Raw genomic sequence first — 16860 nt, forward strand, 5'->3', positions numbered from 1 at the left:
GGAGAATTTGTCTGCCTAGAGCCCTGATACTTAGTAGTCTCTCTGGAGGACAGGATGCTATTCCTGTGCAGGGTTTAGATGCGCACCTATGAAAGCTAGTTGTTGGGTAGGTTACAAATTGGATTTTTTGAGATTTATTGAAATGCCTAGAGATGTGCAAATACTCAAGGTGTAATCTCTTGCCTGTTCTAAGTGATGCCTGGTGGCAGCAGTGAGGAGCCAGGCGTCGAGTTATGTAAAGACTCGAAACCCTTGCAGTCGGAGGTGAGCTGCAACCACTGCCATGCATTTGGTAAACATCCTGGGGGCTGTGGTGAGTCCAAAGGGTAGTACTCTGAACTGGTAATGACTGGCTCCTAGCTGGAAACAGAGAAACCTCCTGGAGCTTTTTTCCATTTTTATGTGGAAATAAGCATCTTTGAGGTCTATAGAGCACATTCAGTCACCTTTTTCCAAGACAGGAGGTATGGCTTGCACAGAGACCATCCAGAATTTGTTTTTGATGACCAACTTGTTGAATCAGCCGAGATCCAAAATGGGTCTCTAGTCACCTGTTTTTCTGGGCACTAAAAGAATCTTGAGTAAACCCCAGATCCTATTTGGTCTGGGGGGACTTTTTGGATGGCTTTTTTTTTTAGCAGTTTTTGAATTTCTACAACTGCTGACTCCCTTTGATTGAGTGGAACATATGGGAGTTTTTTCTGGGGTTTGGGAGTTACAAAGAGTGGGATCTGGTAACCTCTGGATATTATTGCCATCACCCATTTGTGTGAAGTTATTGATTGCCAGGCTGGTAGCTGCAGGGATAATCGTCCCCCGGCTGCCTCCAGGGGAAGGTAATCAGGCATCCATTTAGGGATGCTGATAGGAAGAGCCAGAGAAGGACTCTCTGGACCCCTGATTCTGCAGTCCATTCCTGCCCCTAGTGTGGTGTCTTCCGTTGCCTCTCCCTCTGCCCCGGGGTAGACTTTGCCTCATGGGTCATACAAAAGGCCCTTTGGATTTTCTAAAATAAGGTTTCCCCACTCCTTTGGTTCCTTGAGTAAGGTCACTGAGGAGTGGAGAAACGTATGTTTCTGGCATATAGGGTCTTACCATGCTACTCACTTCTGGCTAGCGTATCTTTAACCCTTGGGCTGAAAAGGGTAAATCTGTCAGAAGGAGCATTGATGAATGATTCTTTGAATGGCTCCGCAAAGTCACATAAGCGCATCCAGGAGTGGCTTCTGATGGCTATACCTGAACCCGCTGCTCTGGTCGTCCCTTCAGCTGTATGTGCTATGAGCCTCATGGATGAGTTGGAAATAGATTCTGGGGTTGCAAGCTGAGAGGAAACTTTATCACGGAACTCTTCAGCTACTGCTCCTGAGACAGTATTTGAAAGTTCTTTAATCTAATCTCTCTGTAATCTAGTAAAGTGTGTCATATAGTTCAAGAACCTCAGAGCAAAGGGTGAGGATGCATAAACACACTTCCCAAATCTATCCAACATCCTAGACTCCTTGTTAGGAGGATGGATAGTCTGACTCTTCTGCAAGTTCCCTCTTGGTGGTAGCTACTACCAGCATGGCATCAACAGAAATTCCCTTAGACTAATGTGGTTCTTCTTTTGGTGCTGATAAGACACGATCAGGTCTCTTTGGAATTGGCTCTATGGGGTCGGGCATCTTCCACACCCGCTGAGCAATCAGTTTAACAAGATCGTTAACGGGCGGAGAGATCCAAGAAGTGGAGGGTTGGGCACAAAAAGCCTCCAGGTATACTGATTTCTCCAAGGAAGGCTGAGTGGACGATCAGCCACCCCTCTGTTTCAGGATTTCAAGGATGTCCCTGAAGGGAACATCATTGGGGATGACCTGGGGGAGCCTTCCTTGTCATCGAAGTCAGTATCTTTGGTATAAGACTCTCCCAGAGAGTCTAGGTGCTTCCTCTTGCACTTCCTCTTTGCAGGGACTTCCTCAGGGGAATATTCTGGGGAAGTTTCCGAAGAGGAGACCACTAAAGAGGGAGTCACCTGGGACTTCTGTGCCCTCTGTCTGGAGGATGAGGTCAATATTAGTTCTGGTAGACAGGAGGAAGATATATGTCCCAAAAGGGGTGGCAAGGACTGAGAATCCCCAAAGGATAATGCCTTCTCCATGATCTGGAAGGCATGTCCCCCCCGTACAGGAGTGGGAACCCGGAACTGAAACAGACTGCTTCGGAACCGGGGTCACACCCTGCACCAAAGAGACCACCCCCGGACCAGGAGCCTGGGTTGGTACTACAAGGGCTGGCTCAGATGGAACCGAAAAGGTACCATGCATCTCGGAGCTGACCAAAGAGTCACTACTCCAGGAGGTCTCCGGTGCTGAAGGCTGGGAGCCACTAAAGAAGATAGTCGGAACCAAAGAGAGAAAAGCTATTGGAATGAACTGAGTTGGTACCGAAGTGTCTGGATGGAAGACTCCAAGGGCTGAAGTGGAGTTGGAGGAGGATACGAAGGGGTAAGGGAACATGCAGGTTCAATGTCGGATTGGCTTGGAACTGAAGGTAATCTTCTCGCCACAAGGAGCTGGTCCACTAGCCTCATAACATCACCTTCTGAAAGACTCTTAGATGACCTCACCGATGAAACCAAGGGAGAACTAGATGCTCTCACTTCCCCAAAGGGATTATCTCTAAAAGGGTCTAGAGAGGGAGAATAAGAGGTCCTTGGGAGTACAGGCTGCTCTAGCATCTTATGTACTGGTAGGTCTGCTGGTACCGATGTAGAGGAGGTTGTCTGTTCCAAAGCCAATTTAATCGGTCATCATTTTTCCAGTGCCAATAAACTCTTTGGAACCAAGGAACTTTTTGAAAATTTTTTAGTCAGTTTCAAATCACTCGGAACCATTGAAGATCTTCTCTTTGAACTATGAGCGGAAGAAACTCCTCTGTCACTAGTTTTCTCTTTTGAACCAGATATAGCCTCGTCAAAGGGTGATTTCAAAAGTCCTTTCAAAATTAACTTGTTCTTCCTCTCTGTTAATGTACGGGAGGAGAACCCATGACAAATTGCGCCATTCTCTTGCAAGTGGATTTTACCAAGGCAATAAACACATAAAATGCACCCATCTAAATTGGGTATTTTACCCTCACATTTTTTACACTTCTTGAAACTTAAGTGCCCTTAGCAAGTTTCGAGGGAGATTGTTTTTGATCCGCCATTATCGGAAGTAAAGGAAACATAAATATGGGATTTTTTTATATAAGGAAGCGAGAGAGAGTTAATATCTCAATGGTATAAGATAAAAGGAAACTTACCAACAACGGTAAGGGGACAGATTATATATTTTTTCTCCTTACCATTGGTAGAGAGTTACCAACAATGGTAAGGGAAAGATTACCAATGGTATTAAGACAAGAAGTTATCTAAATTTACGGAGGAGCAGGTAGAAGAACTAGTTTAGATAGGAAGGTAAAAAGATTTTAGACAAAAAAAATTGAAAGACTGACAATTTAACTGCCAAAGTTTGAGAGATAGAAGGAACATGTCTGGTCTGCGAAGGGGCAAACAAGATCTGAGGTAATCTCTGTGAAGAGCACTATGGGTAGAGCTGAGCTTGAGAGTTTGGAGAGTGCAAGCTGAAAGATACGTCCGAGTCGGTTTCTGAGGGTTCGGAACCGAACCCACTGTCAAGGATTAGGTGAAGATTAACATTAGATCTTTTTTTTTTTTTTTGAAAGGGAATATTTAAACAAATAAAGGGTATAGTGATGGGTGTGGCCCGAACACCAACTTTTCCAAACATTATAATGTGGAGACGGGGATGTGAACATGTGCTTAGGTCTGAATTTTTGCACAGTTGGAAAGGTTATTACAGATAAATTTACAATATGTGTATTTTATGGAAGGATGATGAAGTCAAAGTGAAGGACATTAGCTACATAAACAAGTCCACTGAATTTTTTACATCCACATATTCATGCTCTATGAATTAAGTGAATTTCTTAGAGATTAGTTTGTCCAAACAGGCTAAAGAGGTTTCTCAAATAATATTTACAGGAAGTCAAACTTTGCAAACTCTTATTTGCACTACTAGAGTTGTCACCGGGTTAGGTAGAAAAATAACTTGGTTAAGGGACAGCTGGTTAGGTTAACCAGAATGGTATCGGAAGATGAAGTTTTTAAGAATGAAACTAAGATTTTGTGTGACATGTTTTTATAGAGTGGCTATCTTAAAAAAGAAGTTATGTGCTCACCATAACGTTCCATCTGTGTTGTTGATCTTCATTTATCCTTGACCTATGGGACTTGGTTCCGAGTCTTGGAACCGGTTCAGCCATTACAACAGGTTGCTTGAACCAAAAACTCCTGAGCCAAGTTCCTACCCAAACTGCCTCTCTCTAAATTACCTCAGCAGACTGAGTTTTCAGCTATAATGAAAGACTAAGAAAAAGGTAATACTATAACCATTGATGAGAAAACAAATAGCCGATACTAAGGTCCATTCTTCAAGTAGTCGGAAGAAGGGGGAGGGCATTGGGGTGTCAAGGATAAATGAAGATTGACAACACAGATGGAACATTATAGTGAGTACATAACTTCTTTATCTAATGTTGTCAATCTTTATTTATCATTGACCTATGGGACAGAGTCCCCAGCTTGTATACTGGGAGGCCTTATGAAAGAATGAAAGAATATTCCTGAGCACTATAGAACCAAATGACATTCTTCACCTGGAGACCAGATCCACTTTGGAGAAGCCCATGTTGCAGCTGCACATATGTTGTCCATGGAGGCCTTGAAGAGAAAAACAGCAGATGTGGCTATAACTCTTGTGGAATGTGCTCTAACTGGGGCTGCCAATTTAAGGTTTTCCTGCTGTAGACAAAGGTAATGCATTCTCTAGCCATTTAGACAAAATAACCTTAGAAACTGATTTACCCATGAAAAGAAAGAAATAACTGGTCCGACTTTCTGAAGTCTTTAGTTCTGTCGAGATAAAAATGCAATCATCTGTGGACATCCAAATAGATGTAAGCAGTATTTCTGCTTGTTAGAAAAAAATATGATAGAACACTGTCAATTCAGTGGACTGATTAATATTAGTCTCATATATGTCCTTTGGAAAAAGGATGGACTGGTTCTCAACAAAATCCTGTCTCTTAAAAAAATCAAATATGCAGGTTTTGAAGATAACACAAGGATCTCTGAAATCCGCCTAGCGCACGTAATAGCTATTAAGAAAATGGTCTTCCATGAAAGAAATTTCAAATCACAGGTAGCCACAGGCTCAAAGGAGGACTGGACCAAGCATTGCAAAACCATAGTAAGATCTCAGGGGATGAGGGGTTCCCTATAAGGAGTCTTTAACCTTAACATTCCCTTTAGAAAAGCCTTGCACAGCCTATGTGAAATTAAGGCTTGCCCTTCAAAGCCATTACGCAAATTAGAAATAGAGGCAGGCTGAACTCTGACGGTAGAAGAAGAAAATAGAAGTTATGTTCTTACCATAACGTTCCATGTTAGTTGTCTTCTTCTCGCCTTCTTCTTGCTGGATGGGTTCGGAGCCGACCTCGGCTCCGACTCGGCCACTCTAAAGCTCGAGAGTTGGTTCCACCGGCTCGAGGCTCCCCTTATATCCCACAATGCTAGGCGAGAGTTACCTCAGATCTCGTTTGTAAGCTAGCTTATAACAGAAAAACAGTATAACTGTGAAAACATAGAATCCACCTCTAACAACAGGAAGAAGAAGGGTGACCTATATCCTGAACAGGAAACATGCATTATAGCATATAGCTAAGAAAGAGGTGGTAGAAAGAGAGGTCACGATCACAACTCCTCTAGGTCTGTCCAGGCCAGGGGGAAGGAGGGTGGGACGCAAGAAGAAGGCGAGAAGAAGACAACTAACATGGAACGTTATGGTAAGAACATAACTTCTATATGTTAAGTTGTCTATCTCGCCTTCATTCTTGCTGGATGGGACCGCGTCCCTAGCACCTTGTCCCGGGTGGCCTAACGGAACAGACTCCTGAGAACAGTGGAACCAAAATTAGCTCTATGCCTAGAAGCTAAATCCAACTTATAATGGGAAATAAAAGTGTGAGGAGTAGCCCAAGTAGCCGCTGCACAAATGGTGTCAATAGGCAGTCTGTCTTGGAAGGCTAGAGAAGTAGCCAAAGCTCTGGTGGAATGGGCTTTAGGTTTATTAGGCAGTTTTTGGTGTCTAATCTCATAAACAAGGGTAATCAGAGATGTTAGCCACCTGGATAAAGATACCTTTGAAACTGGAAGTCCCTTTCTGCTTTCCGCATAGGAGACAAACAGCTGATCAGATTTTCTGAATTGTTTCGTCCTGTCCAAGTAGTACCTTAATTGACGATGAACATCCAGGAAGTGTAATTTTTGTTCAGACCTATTTGAATACTCAGGGAAAAAGACAGGGAGGTCAATGCATTGGTTTAGATTTGATGTTGAAACTACCTTAGGCAAAAAGGACGGGTTAGTTCGTAAGGAAACTCTGTCCTTATGGAACACAAGGTAAGGAGAACGACAACTGAGTGCTTGAAGTTCTGAAATTCTTCTAGCTGATGTGATAGCCACCAGAAAGAGAGTTTTCCATGATAACAACTTTAAAGAACATGAAGCTGCAGGTTCGAAAGGGGAAAGAATCAAAGAAGTAAGAACTAAATTTAGGTCCCAAGGAGAAGGAGGATTTCTTACAGGAGGTCTGAGAAGAAAAACTCCTTTCAAAAAGGCTTTGCAGAGTTTGTGGGACATTAGGGCAGATTCAGAAATACCCACATGGAAATTAGAAATAGCTGCCAATTGAACCTTAAGAGTAGATGGAGATGAACCTGTATGGAAGAGTTCAGCAAGAAAATCAAGGACTAGTTGGATGGAAGCGGTGAAAGGATCTATGTCCCTTCCTTGTGCCCAACATGAGAAGCGTTTCCACTTACTCAAATAAATCTTTCGAGTGGAAGATTTATGGGAAGCTATCAAAATATCTCTAACAGAGTGAGATAATTGAGGAAGCCTGGCTACGGTTGGAAGTGGAGGAACCAAGCAGTGAGGTTCAGAGAGGGAGGGAGCGATGAAACTGACCCGACTGATGGATCAAAAGATCTGGAACTAGGTCCAGATTCCACGGTCGCTCCAAAAGAAATCGATGTAGAAAGGGGAACCACACTTGTCGAGGCCAGTAAGGAGCAATGAGGATCAATGAGGCCTTCTGAGCGATAGCTTTCTGTATTACTTGAGAGATCAGTGGGAAAGGAGGAAATGCATACAGAAGTCCCGGGCCAAACTTGGACTAGCGTCCCTGCTGGGTTGGCCTGGTAAAGGGAATAGAGTGAAGTATTCTCTGCACTTGCTGTTTTGGGGAGTAGCAAAAAGATCGCAGCAAGGCTGACCCCACTTGAGAAATATCTCTCTCACTACAGAGTCTTTCAGAGACCACTCGTGAGGCATGAGAATAGCTCTGCTCAACTTGTCCGCAATGTGATTGGACTTGCCGGGGATGTGCGTTGCTATCAGAAAACGCTGAGAAGAAATCGCCCATTGCCACAGTCTGAGTGCTTCTCGACACAGGGGGTATGATCTGGTTCCGCCTTGTTTGTTGATGTACCACACTACAGACATATTGTCTGTCTGGATTGCAATCGTTCCCAAGGGAAGAGAGTCTTGAAGGGCTTGCAACGCTAAAAGCACTGCTCTCATCTCCAGAACATTTATGTGCAAGTGGCATTCGTTTGGTTGCCATGTGCCCTGGACTGTCCTGCCCTGATAATGCCCCCCCCACCCGATCAGGGAGGCATCCGTTGTCAAAGTAGCAACCGGAGGAGGTGGAACAAATGGTCTCCCCAACAGGAGCTGGGGGGAAGACATCCACCACATGAGATGCTTTTTGCACGCTTGCGTGATCATAATGGTGTGAGACATTGGAAGTTCCTGGTATGACCATTGAGAAAAAAGCATCCACTGAAGGATCCGCATGTGGTATCTGGCCAATGGGAGGAGAGGTATGGCCGGCTGCCATGATTCCCAACACCTTTAGAACTAACCTGGCTTTGGCTCTGTTGTTGTTGAGAAGAAGTGACACCAATTTCTGAATGTCTGATATCCTTTGATCCGTTAGTGTTGCAGACATGTTTACAGTATCTAAATTTGCGCCTATGTAGGTAATAGTACGACAAGGCGACAAAACAGACTTTTCGCAATTTATTGAGATACCCAGTCTTTGACAGACGCGAAAAGTGTAATCTCTGGCCATCAGAAGGAGATGCTTGGTGGGAGCTGTGAGGAGCCAGTCGTCCAAATATGGAAACACCTGGAATCCTTGTCGTCTCAGGTGAGAAGCTACCACTGCCATGCATTTGGTAAACACCCGGGGGGCAGTGGTGAGACCAAAGGGCAGGGCCCTGAATTGAAAATGACTGGTCCCCAGCCTGAAGCGGAGGAATCTTCTGGAGCGCCTGTTCATTTTTATGTGATAGTACGCGTCCTGAAGGTCTACAGAGCACATCCAGTTTCCTTTTCCCAACAGGGGAAGAATGGATTGCAGCGTGACCATCCGAAATCTTGTTTTCTTGACCGATCTGTTCAAGATACTGAGATCCAAAATTGGTCTCCAGTCCCCTGTTTTCTTTGGAACTAAAAGAACCTTGAGTAGATTCCGGATCCTAGTTGGTCTGCTGGCACTGGCTGAATAGCTCTTTTTGCAAGCAGTTTTGAAATTTCCAAAGCTGCTATATCCCTTTGAGCGGGTGGAACATCTGGAAGGGATTTTTTTGACTGACTTGGAGAACGAAGAAAGGGAATAGAATAACCTTCGGAAATGATGGACTGTACCCATTTGTCTTGTGTCAAGGATAGCCAGGCTTCTGGGTACAGTGACAATCTTCCCCCGACTGCCTCCGAAGATGGGCAGTCGGGCAACACCTCAGGGATGCTGAAAGGGCTTATCGGAAGACGTTTCTCGATTGCCCTGGTTCTGCGGACCCCCTCTGCCTCTAGGGCGACGTCTACCATTGTTGTTCCCCCCTCTGCCTCTGGCGGGGAACCGACTCTGTGCGTCAGGCGAAGTCCCTTGAGATTGTTTACGGAACCACATCTTTCCCCCCTTCTGGCCTTTGGGGTAAGGCCTAGAAGGAGTGGAAAAACGGACTCCGACGGCAGAAAGGGTCTTGCCATCCGTCTCGCACCTAGTCAGGGTTTCTTTCACTTGTGGACCAAAAAGGGATGATCCATCAAAAGGGGAGTTTGTGAAAGACGTCTTGAAAGGTTCCGCAAAGTTGCATAGCCGCATCCAGGCGTGCCTACGTAAGGCTACCCCTGTTCCTGCGGCTCTGCTCACTCCATCGGCCGCATAAGAGAGGAGGCGCATAGAGGAGTTGGAAATAGAATTAAGGATAGCCAGCTGCGTGTTCATTTTGTCTTGGAAACCCGCAGCTGTAGGGTCCTTAAGCATTTCACTCGCTTCTTTGATCAAGTCCCTTTGAAGACGAGTGAAATGGCACAGGTAATTCAGCGAACGCATAGTAAATGTCGCTGAGGAGAACATCCGCTTCCTGCACCTATCCATGGACCTAGATTCTTTGTTAGGTGGATGGACAGGCACTGAAGGATCAGCCAATTCCTTCTTTGTGGCGGCAGCTACCACCATAGCATCCACAGAGACTCCTTTTGATAAAAATTCCTTGTCTGCTGGAGCTGTGATGAATTTGGAGGGTCTCCTGGGAGTGGGGTCCACTGAATCAGGAGCCGTCCATGCCTTTTAGCAACCACCTGCATGAGGGGGTCAAGGGGGACACCCAGGAGGTGGAAGGGCGAGAGCCAAACGCCTCAAGATACACAGATTAGTCCTCCGAAGGGTTGAGGGCTGGCCAATTTCCCTCTGTTTAAGGATCTCTAGAATGTCTGCAAAAGAGACATCTTCAGAAGGGGAACGGGGGGAACCCTCAGAATCATCCAGATCTGTGTCGGATGTGATAGACTCAGGTGAGTCAATGTGCTTCCTCTTGCACTTCCTCTTCCGAGGGGGCTCTTCTGCCAAATCAGGAGAGGCCTCGGAAGAGGATGAAATCCCCACAGGGGGCTCCTGAGGAGTTGGCTCTCTGCGGTCCGGGATGAGGGAGTGAGACGACTTACCCTGAGGCAGCATAGAGGGAGGGGCTGCCGGAGCCGACTGTGGAGTAGAGCCAGGCTCTAACACACTCCGCATGACCTCGAAGGCACCCCTGTCAGGCAGAGCCAGAGGTCCCCGCTCCGAGGAGCTAAAGACCCCCCTCGGCACCGACAGTGATGGCTCCGAGGCCGATGTCGGAGCCGAACTCACCAGCGCCGAAGCACCGAGAGGGAGAGGGGGGTCGGACAAGGGTCCGATGCCACTCACCCCCTCGGAGCCGACGAGGGAAGTCCGGCGCCGAGATTCCTCCATGGAAGAAAACGGAGCCGGCAGCGGGCGAAGACAATTGTCTCGGCTCGAGGTGACCACAGTCTCGGTTCCGACACGACCCGGCTCCGAGCTCAAAAGAGTCGAAGGAGGAAGGATTTGATGGACCGGAACAGGCACCGACTGATGAGTCGGGCTCTGAAGCATCTGGGCCAGTGCCTCAGACTTAAGTAGTCGACTCACCACCCTCTGAAGGTCATGATCGGACAACCTCGATGACCTAGAGGAATGAGACCTTTGGCTCCGTTCAGACAGCAGGGGGAGACCTGGAGCCGAATGAACGGAGCCAAGAGAAGGTGACCTAGACCTCTTTCTGGTTGTCGGCTCCGAAGGTCTTGTCGGAGCCGACACAGGTACCTCGATAACCTCGGCTCCGGCCGGAGCCGAGGGAGCCACAGAAACTGTGGACTGAGTCTTATCGGCTCCAGCCGGAGCCGATAAAGGCAAAGGTTGAACAACCTGAGGTCTCGGCTCGAGCGGAGCCGAAGACCTCGATGCCTTGGAGGGCTTCCCTGTTGAGACAGACAGGGAATCCTCAGGCTTCAACAAGCCCCTCAAAATGAGCTTGTTTTTCCTTTCCTGCAGGACCCTGGGGCTGAAGCCATGGCAGACAGCACAGGAGTCCTGCAGGTGCAAAGGCCCCAGACAATAGACACAAGAAGTGTGAGCGTCTGTCAGAGACATTTTCTGACAGCACGCATCACACTTCTTGAATCCGGAGACCTTTGCTTCTTTAGACATAGCCTAACTGGTGAACACAAACACACACTCAAACACACCAGTTATACCCTGTCAGAAAAAATTACTTTAGTAGAAATACTAAAAAATAAAGTACAATAAAGTACAAAACACAGTAGCTTAAACTACACAAACACTCCCTAGGGAAGAGAAGGCCCAAGGCCCAAGGGAAGAACTAAAAGTTCTTTGAAGAAAGAAACGGGAAAAACTAGTTCGGGGATAAAGTACAATGAACTACACTAATAGGACAATAATTAAACTAAAAAAGGGGAAACAGAGTGACTTTTAATAGAAAAAAGCTTAAACTCACCAGGAACCGGTAGAACAACCAACCTCGAAGCTGTAGCGGCAAACGAGATCTGAGGTAACTCTCGCCTAGCATTGTGGGATATAAGGGGAGCCTCGAGCCGGTGGAACCAACTCTCGAGCTTTAGAGTGGCCGAGTCGGAGCCGAGGTCGGCTCCGAACCCATCCAGCAAGAATGAAGGCGAGATAGACAACTTAACATCTCCTTGTTTGAAGAGCATAGATAAAAATTGCAAAACCTCTTCAACTGGTGCCGAAAAAGGATCAAGTTTGTTATTGCGTGTCCATATGGAAAACCTTTTCCATTTACTGAGGTAGAATCTCCTTGTGGAAGGTTTATGGGAATCTAGGAAAATGTGTCAATCTGGTGAAGATAAGTTATTTTAACTGGCAATTAATGGAACTGGAGCAACCAAGGTGTTAGCTTGAGGTTTTTCAGGTTGGGATGAACTAGTCCCTGAGGATGGGACAGGAGATCTGGATCCGGGTCAAGAGTCCATGGATGTTAAAATAGGAAAGGCCAAAGAAAGGGGAAACAGACTTGCCGAGGCAAAAATGGGGCAATGAGAATCACTTTGATTTTCAACCTTACAGCCTTCTTCAGGAAAAGGGGTATTAGAGGAACAGGGTGAAAGGTATACAGTAGTTCTGATGGCCAATTGTGCAGGAGAGCATCTCTCACAGACTCCATTGAGGGGAGATTAGGGTAAAGTAGCTGCTGCATTTGTTGTTCTAGGGGGATGCAAATAGGTCACAACAAGGCTGGCCCCAGTGATAGAAAATCTCCTTCGCCACTCTGGAATCGAGAGACCACTAGTGAGGCAGGAGGATGCATTTGCTCAATTCGTCCATTATCATGCTCAAGCTCCCCAGGATGTGCTTTGCTACTAGAAAGTGGTTTGAAGAGATAGCCCACTGCCACACTCTGAGGGCTTCTTGACAAAGGTGGCAAGACATGGTTCCGTCTTGCCTGTTGATGTACCAGACTACTGACATGTTGTCTGACTGAATTGCAATCGTTCCTGGACGGAGGACAGTTTGAAAGGCTTGCAACACTAAGAGCACTGCCCTCAGATCCAGAACATTAATATGCAGATGGGCCTCTATTGGGGATGTGACAAACCACCACTGGACCATTAATCAAAGAGCTTCAATCCTTATCACTGGCACCAGTGGGGGACATACACTGACAGGATAACAGGTACACACACAGTATTTCCAGATGCAGCTCTCTGCATCAAGTGCAATTTCCCTTAAGAGTGCACAGAGACCAGAGGGCTGGTTTCTCACTCTTTCTCCAGATCCCCAATAAGACTCCCCACTGGCACAGGTATAGAGTTGACATCTCAGCTGAGTGGCCAAGCCAAGACCTCCCAACACAAGACTCTGTCCAACCAGTGTTTCATGTCTCTGCCTAAGTAGCTGACACACACACACACACACACACACACACACACACACACACACACACACAAACACACACACACACACACACTCTGAGGTTTGATTTACACGCACATACACACACACACACACACACACACACACACACACACACACACACACACACACACACACACACACACACACACACACACACACACACACACACACACACAGAAGCACACATGCACACAAACACACACACACACCTGAGAAAGACTGGCACAGGTTTACTAGATATGCCTCATTTTGCCAAGACTACAGTTATCATTGCCACCAGCCAACTCATCACCTACTTTAAGGCCCTTAACAAAGGGTGTCAAATCTTACTGTAAAATAGTAATATTAATACAGTTAGACCAAGAGCAAGGCTATTAGGAGTGGCCCACACAGTGTCACCAAATAAATATGCAAGTACTCTCAAAACTTAAATATCTCTAGATAGATCAACCACAATGAAATGTTTAAATATATTTAATAATAAATAATAAAAAACATGAAAATACTCAGTATATAATCACAGTGACATCAGAGTTCAAAATCACAGCAAATATTTAAAACAACATTGCAGGACAGTCTCAAACAATTAAAGAAAAATATCTACACTAAGCGTTGCTATATTGCTGACTATATGATCATGGCTGGAACAACACAAATGTCATCTGAGATGGCAGACTTTGTGTTTTTTTTAAAAACAATTTTATTAGAAGTGCTGATAAAAATACAATCAACATATAGAGAATGAACCATTTTAAATTATGTGAAAAAATGATCATATACAAAATTAAACAAAATTTAACTATATACAAAATCGTTCACCATAGTTCTTAAATACCAACTGAAAGAGATCTTAATATACAAATTTGCAATAAAATTAAATTATTTTTGTAACAATTCATAAACTTTGTTCCGACTACTGTAAGTAGAAGTATTCCTAGAACATCTATACTTGTTTGTCAGTTTTTCCAAACAACAAATTTCATTAAGTCAATTTTTAAATTCTTGTAGTGATAGAGAGGATTGTGATTTCTAATTCCTTGTAATTATTTTTCTGGCTGTAGATAATATAGACCACATCAAAGGGTAATTGGATGTTTTTATACATGCTGGTACTGGAGTATCAAATAATATCAAAGATTTAGATAAAGTAAAATTATCTATAAATATTGCCTGCATAAAATAATTTATATCTTCCCAAAAATTTTAGTTCAGTACAGTCAAAGAACATATGTGACCATTCTGCATTCAACTGCTTATTACATCTCCAGCAATTTACATCTTTTTTTTTTCAATTTTACTCAAAGATGGCAGACTTTTTAAATGTTATATTTTTGCATAAAGTCATGCTTGTAAGGTAAGCCTCCATTGAGTCTGCGTCTTACAACCTGTAGGGTGTGTAATAATGTAATTTCTGGGCACAGAGGATGGACCATCATGTGCTAATGTGTATGTATCTGTGTGTGTGTGTGTGTATATATATATATATATATATATATATATATATATATATATATATATACATATATACATACATACATACAAACACACATTTGATATATATATATATATATATATATATATATATATATATATATATATATACACACATACATACAAACACACACATATATATATATATATATATATATATATATATATATATATATATATATATATATATATATATGGTTGTGTGATCTATCATCAAAGGTAGCTTGGACTGAAAGAAAAACAGTAAGCTAAAATGACTGAATATGCTTTTGACTGAAAACCATTTAATTGAAAGAATTCTACACAACATATATGCCATAAAAAGGTCCACCCCACATAACTTTAATTATATAAATTAACTCCACAATCACACACCCATGTAGAATAGTAGAAATCACCAAACACAGTGAAGCAGTGCTAGTTCACAAACTCAATCATCTACAAATCAGGAGGTACAATGTGACAGTGGGCATTACCAATAAACAAAATCTTAGAAATGACATTTCTAACAACTCCTGTGATCAAAACTGACACCAAAAATGCCATATATGAACTTCTACAGTTTTTGACAAAATGGCTTTTCGATCAGAAGTGCATCTAGTCATTTTAACCTACTGTTCTTTCTTTCAAGCAAAGCTACGTTCAACGATATTGCCATGTAACCACACACACACACACACACACACACACACACACACACACACACACACATATATGTGTGAGTGTGTGTAGATGTACGTACATATATATATATATATATATATATATATATATATATATATATATATATATATATATATATATATATACATATGCATCCATGAATGTCTACGTAAATACACACACACACACACACACACACACACACACACACACACACACACACACACACACACACACACAGATATATGTGTATATATTTGTGTGTGTACAACAGCCAGCATACAGAGAAATGAAAAACAGCAATAGAAGGCTAAACTGGCAGTGGATTTAATTACTATTCTTTCACTTATCCTGGATGTTCTTTAAAGAATCTACATCAGTAAGCTTGTAGAAGATTCCTTTCAGATTCTGCCTTTTCTAACAAGTTTGCTGATATGAATATTTGTAACAACTAAGCTTGAAATGTATCACTAACATTTAAAAATGTAATTTCAAGCTCTACAGTAGGAAACCTTGAGTTTGTTTAACATTACATGCTTAAGCACAACACTTACTACCAGCCTTTAAGTTATGCAGACAAATAAGACCTCAAGCAAGAATATGTTCTTCTTGGCAATAAAGATACAAGAATACAACACCAAACCCTGAAGCCTACAGAGAGATAAAATGGTATAATTTATACAGCATACTGTTAATTCGCGTCTATATAACAACATCAAAACTTTAGTTAATCGAATAACTAAAGCTCGATCTTGTAATATCGAAACCGTAAAATGTCAAATGGCTGTTTCAACCCATGGAAACGCTTCCCTTGGCTGTTCAACATTTTACGGTTTCGATATTACAAGATCGAGCTTTAGTTATTCGATTAACTAAAGCTTCGATCTTGTAATATGGACCTGTTAATTCACATTAGTTCTACTTTTTATATATTCAGTATCATCTAAATGCATGAAAAAAAATATCTACTCACTTTTTGACTGTTTTAGGTGAACTAGAAACAAGAAAGCCAGGCTCGCATTTGTATTTGCAGAAAGAGCCAACTTTGTGCCGACCAGAATGGCAACGAGCTGTCTGGAGTATGGCATTGGGCATGTGGGGTGGAGCTGTGCACATGAGCTCACAATGAGCCTCAGGGAAAGACCAGAGCCCATCTTCCATGCAGGTCAGTGTGTTATTGGTTCCTAGAGAAAGCACCACACATTAGTTAATGTCAATATGTGGGAATGTTTTGGTGGCATTATAATGCAGTTTGTTAAACTAGCCCTATTCACCAAAAGATCAGTTTATTTCAGGGTCAGTATGTCAAAAAATCTCAACTCAAGTATCACTGTATTTATGTCTCTATACTGCATAGCAGAAAGTAAAACAACAACAACAAAATAGCAAGTTACATGGAAGACCCCTGTAGATTTTGTCTGAACTGTAACCACTGATATTATAAAAACAAAAATCATACTTAATTTCCTGGTAATTCAACAGACAAACCTGCTTGTTGACAAGTAGTTTCCAACATGTTCATGCAAGAAATATTACCTGCATGTATAGTAATTCCATTTCCCCAGAGCAATGCATTAGTAAATCTTCAATTAAGAATTATTCTTTTATTTGTTATAGTAATAATTATTTCATTTTTATAAATGGTCTTTGTCCAGAGAGGTATTACAAAAGTAATTACAGATACATATTATGACATTACATTAAACTAATTGAAGTTAACCATCTAACATTTCACTCCTCCTGACCTGTTTAAGTTTCACCACAAAAGCCTTGTGTCCATCTCTGGTTTAAACTACTG

General features: G+C 43.1%; 1 protein-coding gene across 1 annotated transcript in view; it reads right to left on the bottom strand.

Moving 5' to 3' along the window:
- Positions 1-16860, bottom strand: part of PAPPA (pappalysin 1) — a 3990201-nt gene that overhangs the window by 525292 nt on the left and 3448049 nt on the right. The window contains exon 16 of the mRNA XM_044058178.1: positions 16036-16246. Within this exon, the coding sequence (XP_043914113.1) occupies positions 16036-16246 (211 nt within the window). The remainder of the gene's footprint in view (positions 1-16035; positions 16247-16860) is intronic.

Source organism: Protopterus annectens, chromosome 16.part0 (genome assembly GCF_019279795.1).
Source record: "Protopterus annectens isolate FY-2018-M chromosome 16.part0, PAN1.0, whole genome shotgun sequence".
Taxonomy (NCBI): domain Eukaryota; kingdom Metazoa; phylum Chordata; order Ceratodontiformes; family Protopteridae; genus Protopterus; species Protopterus annectens.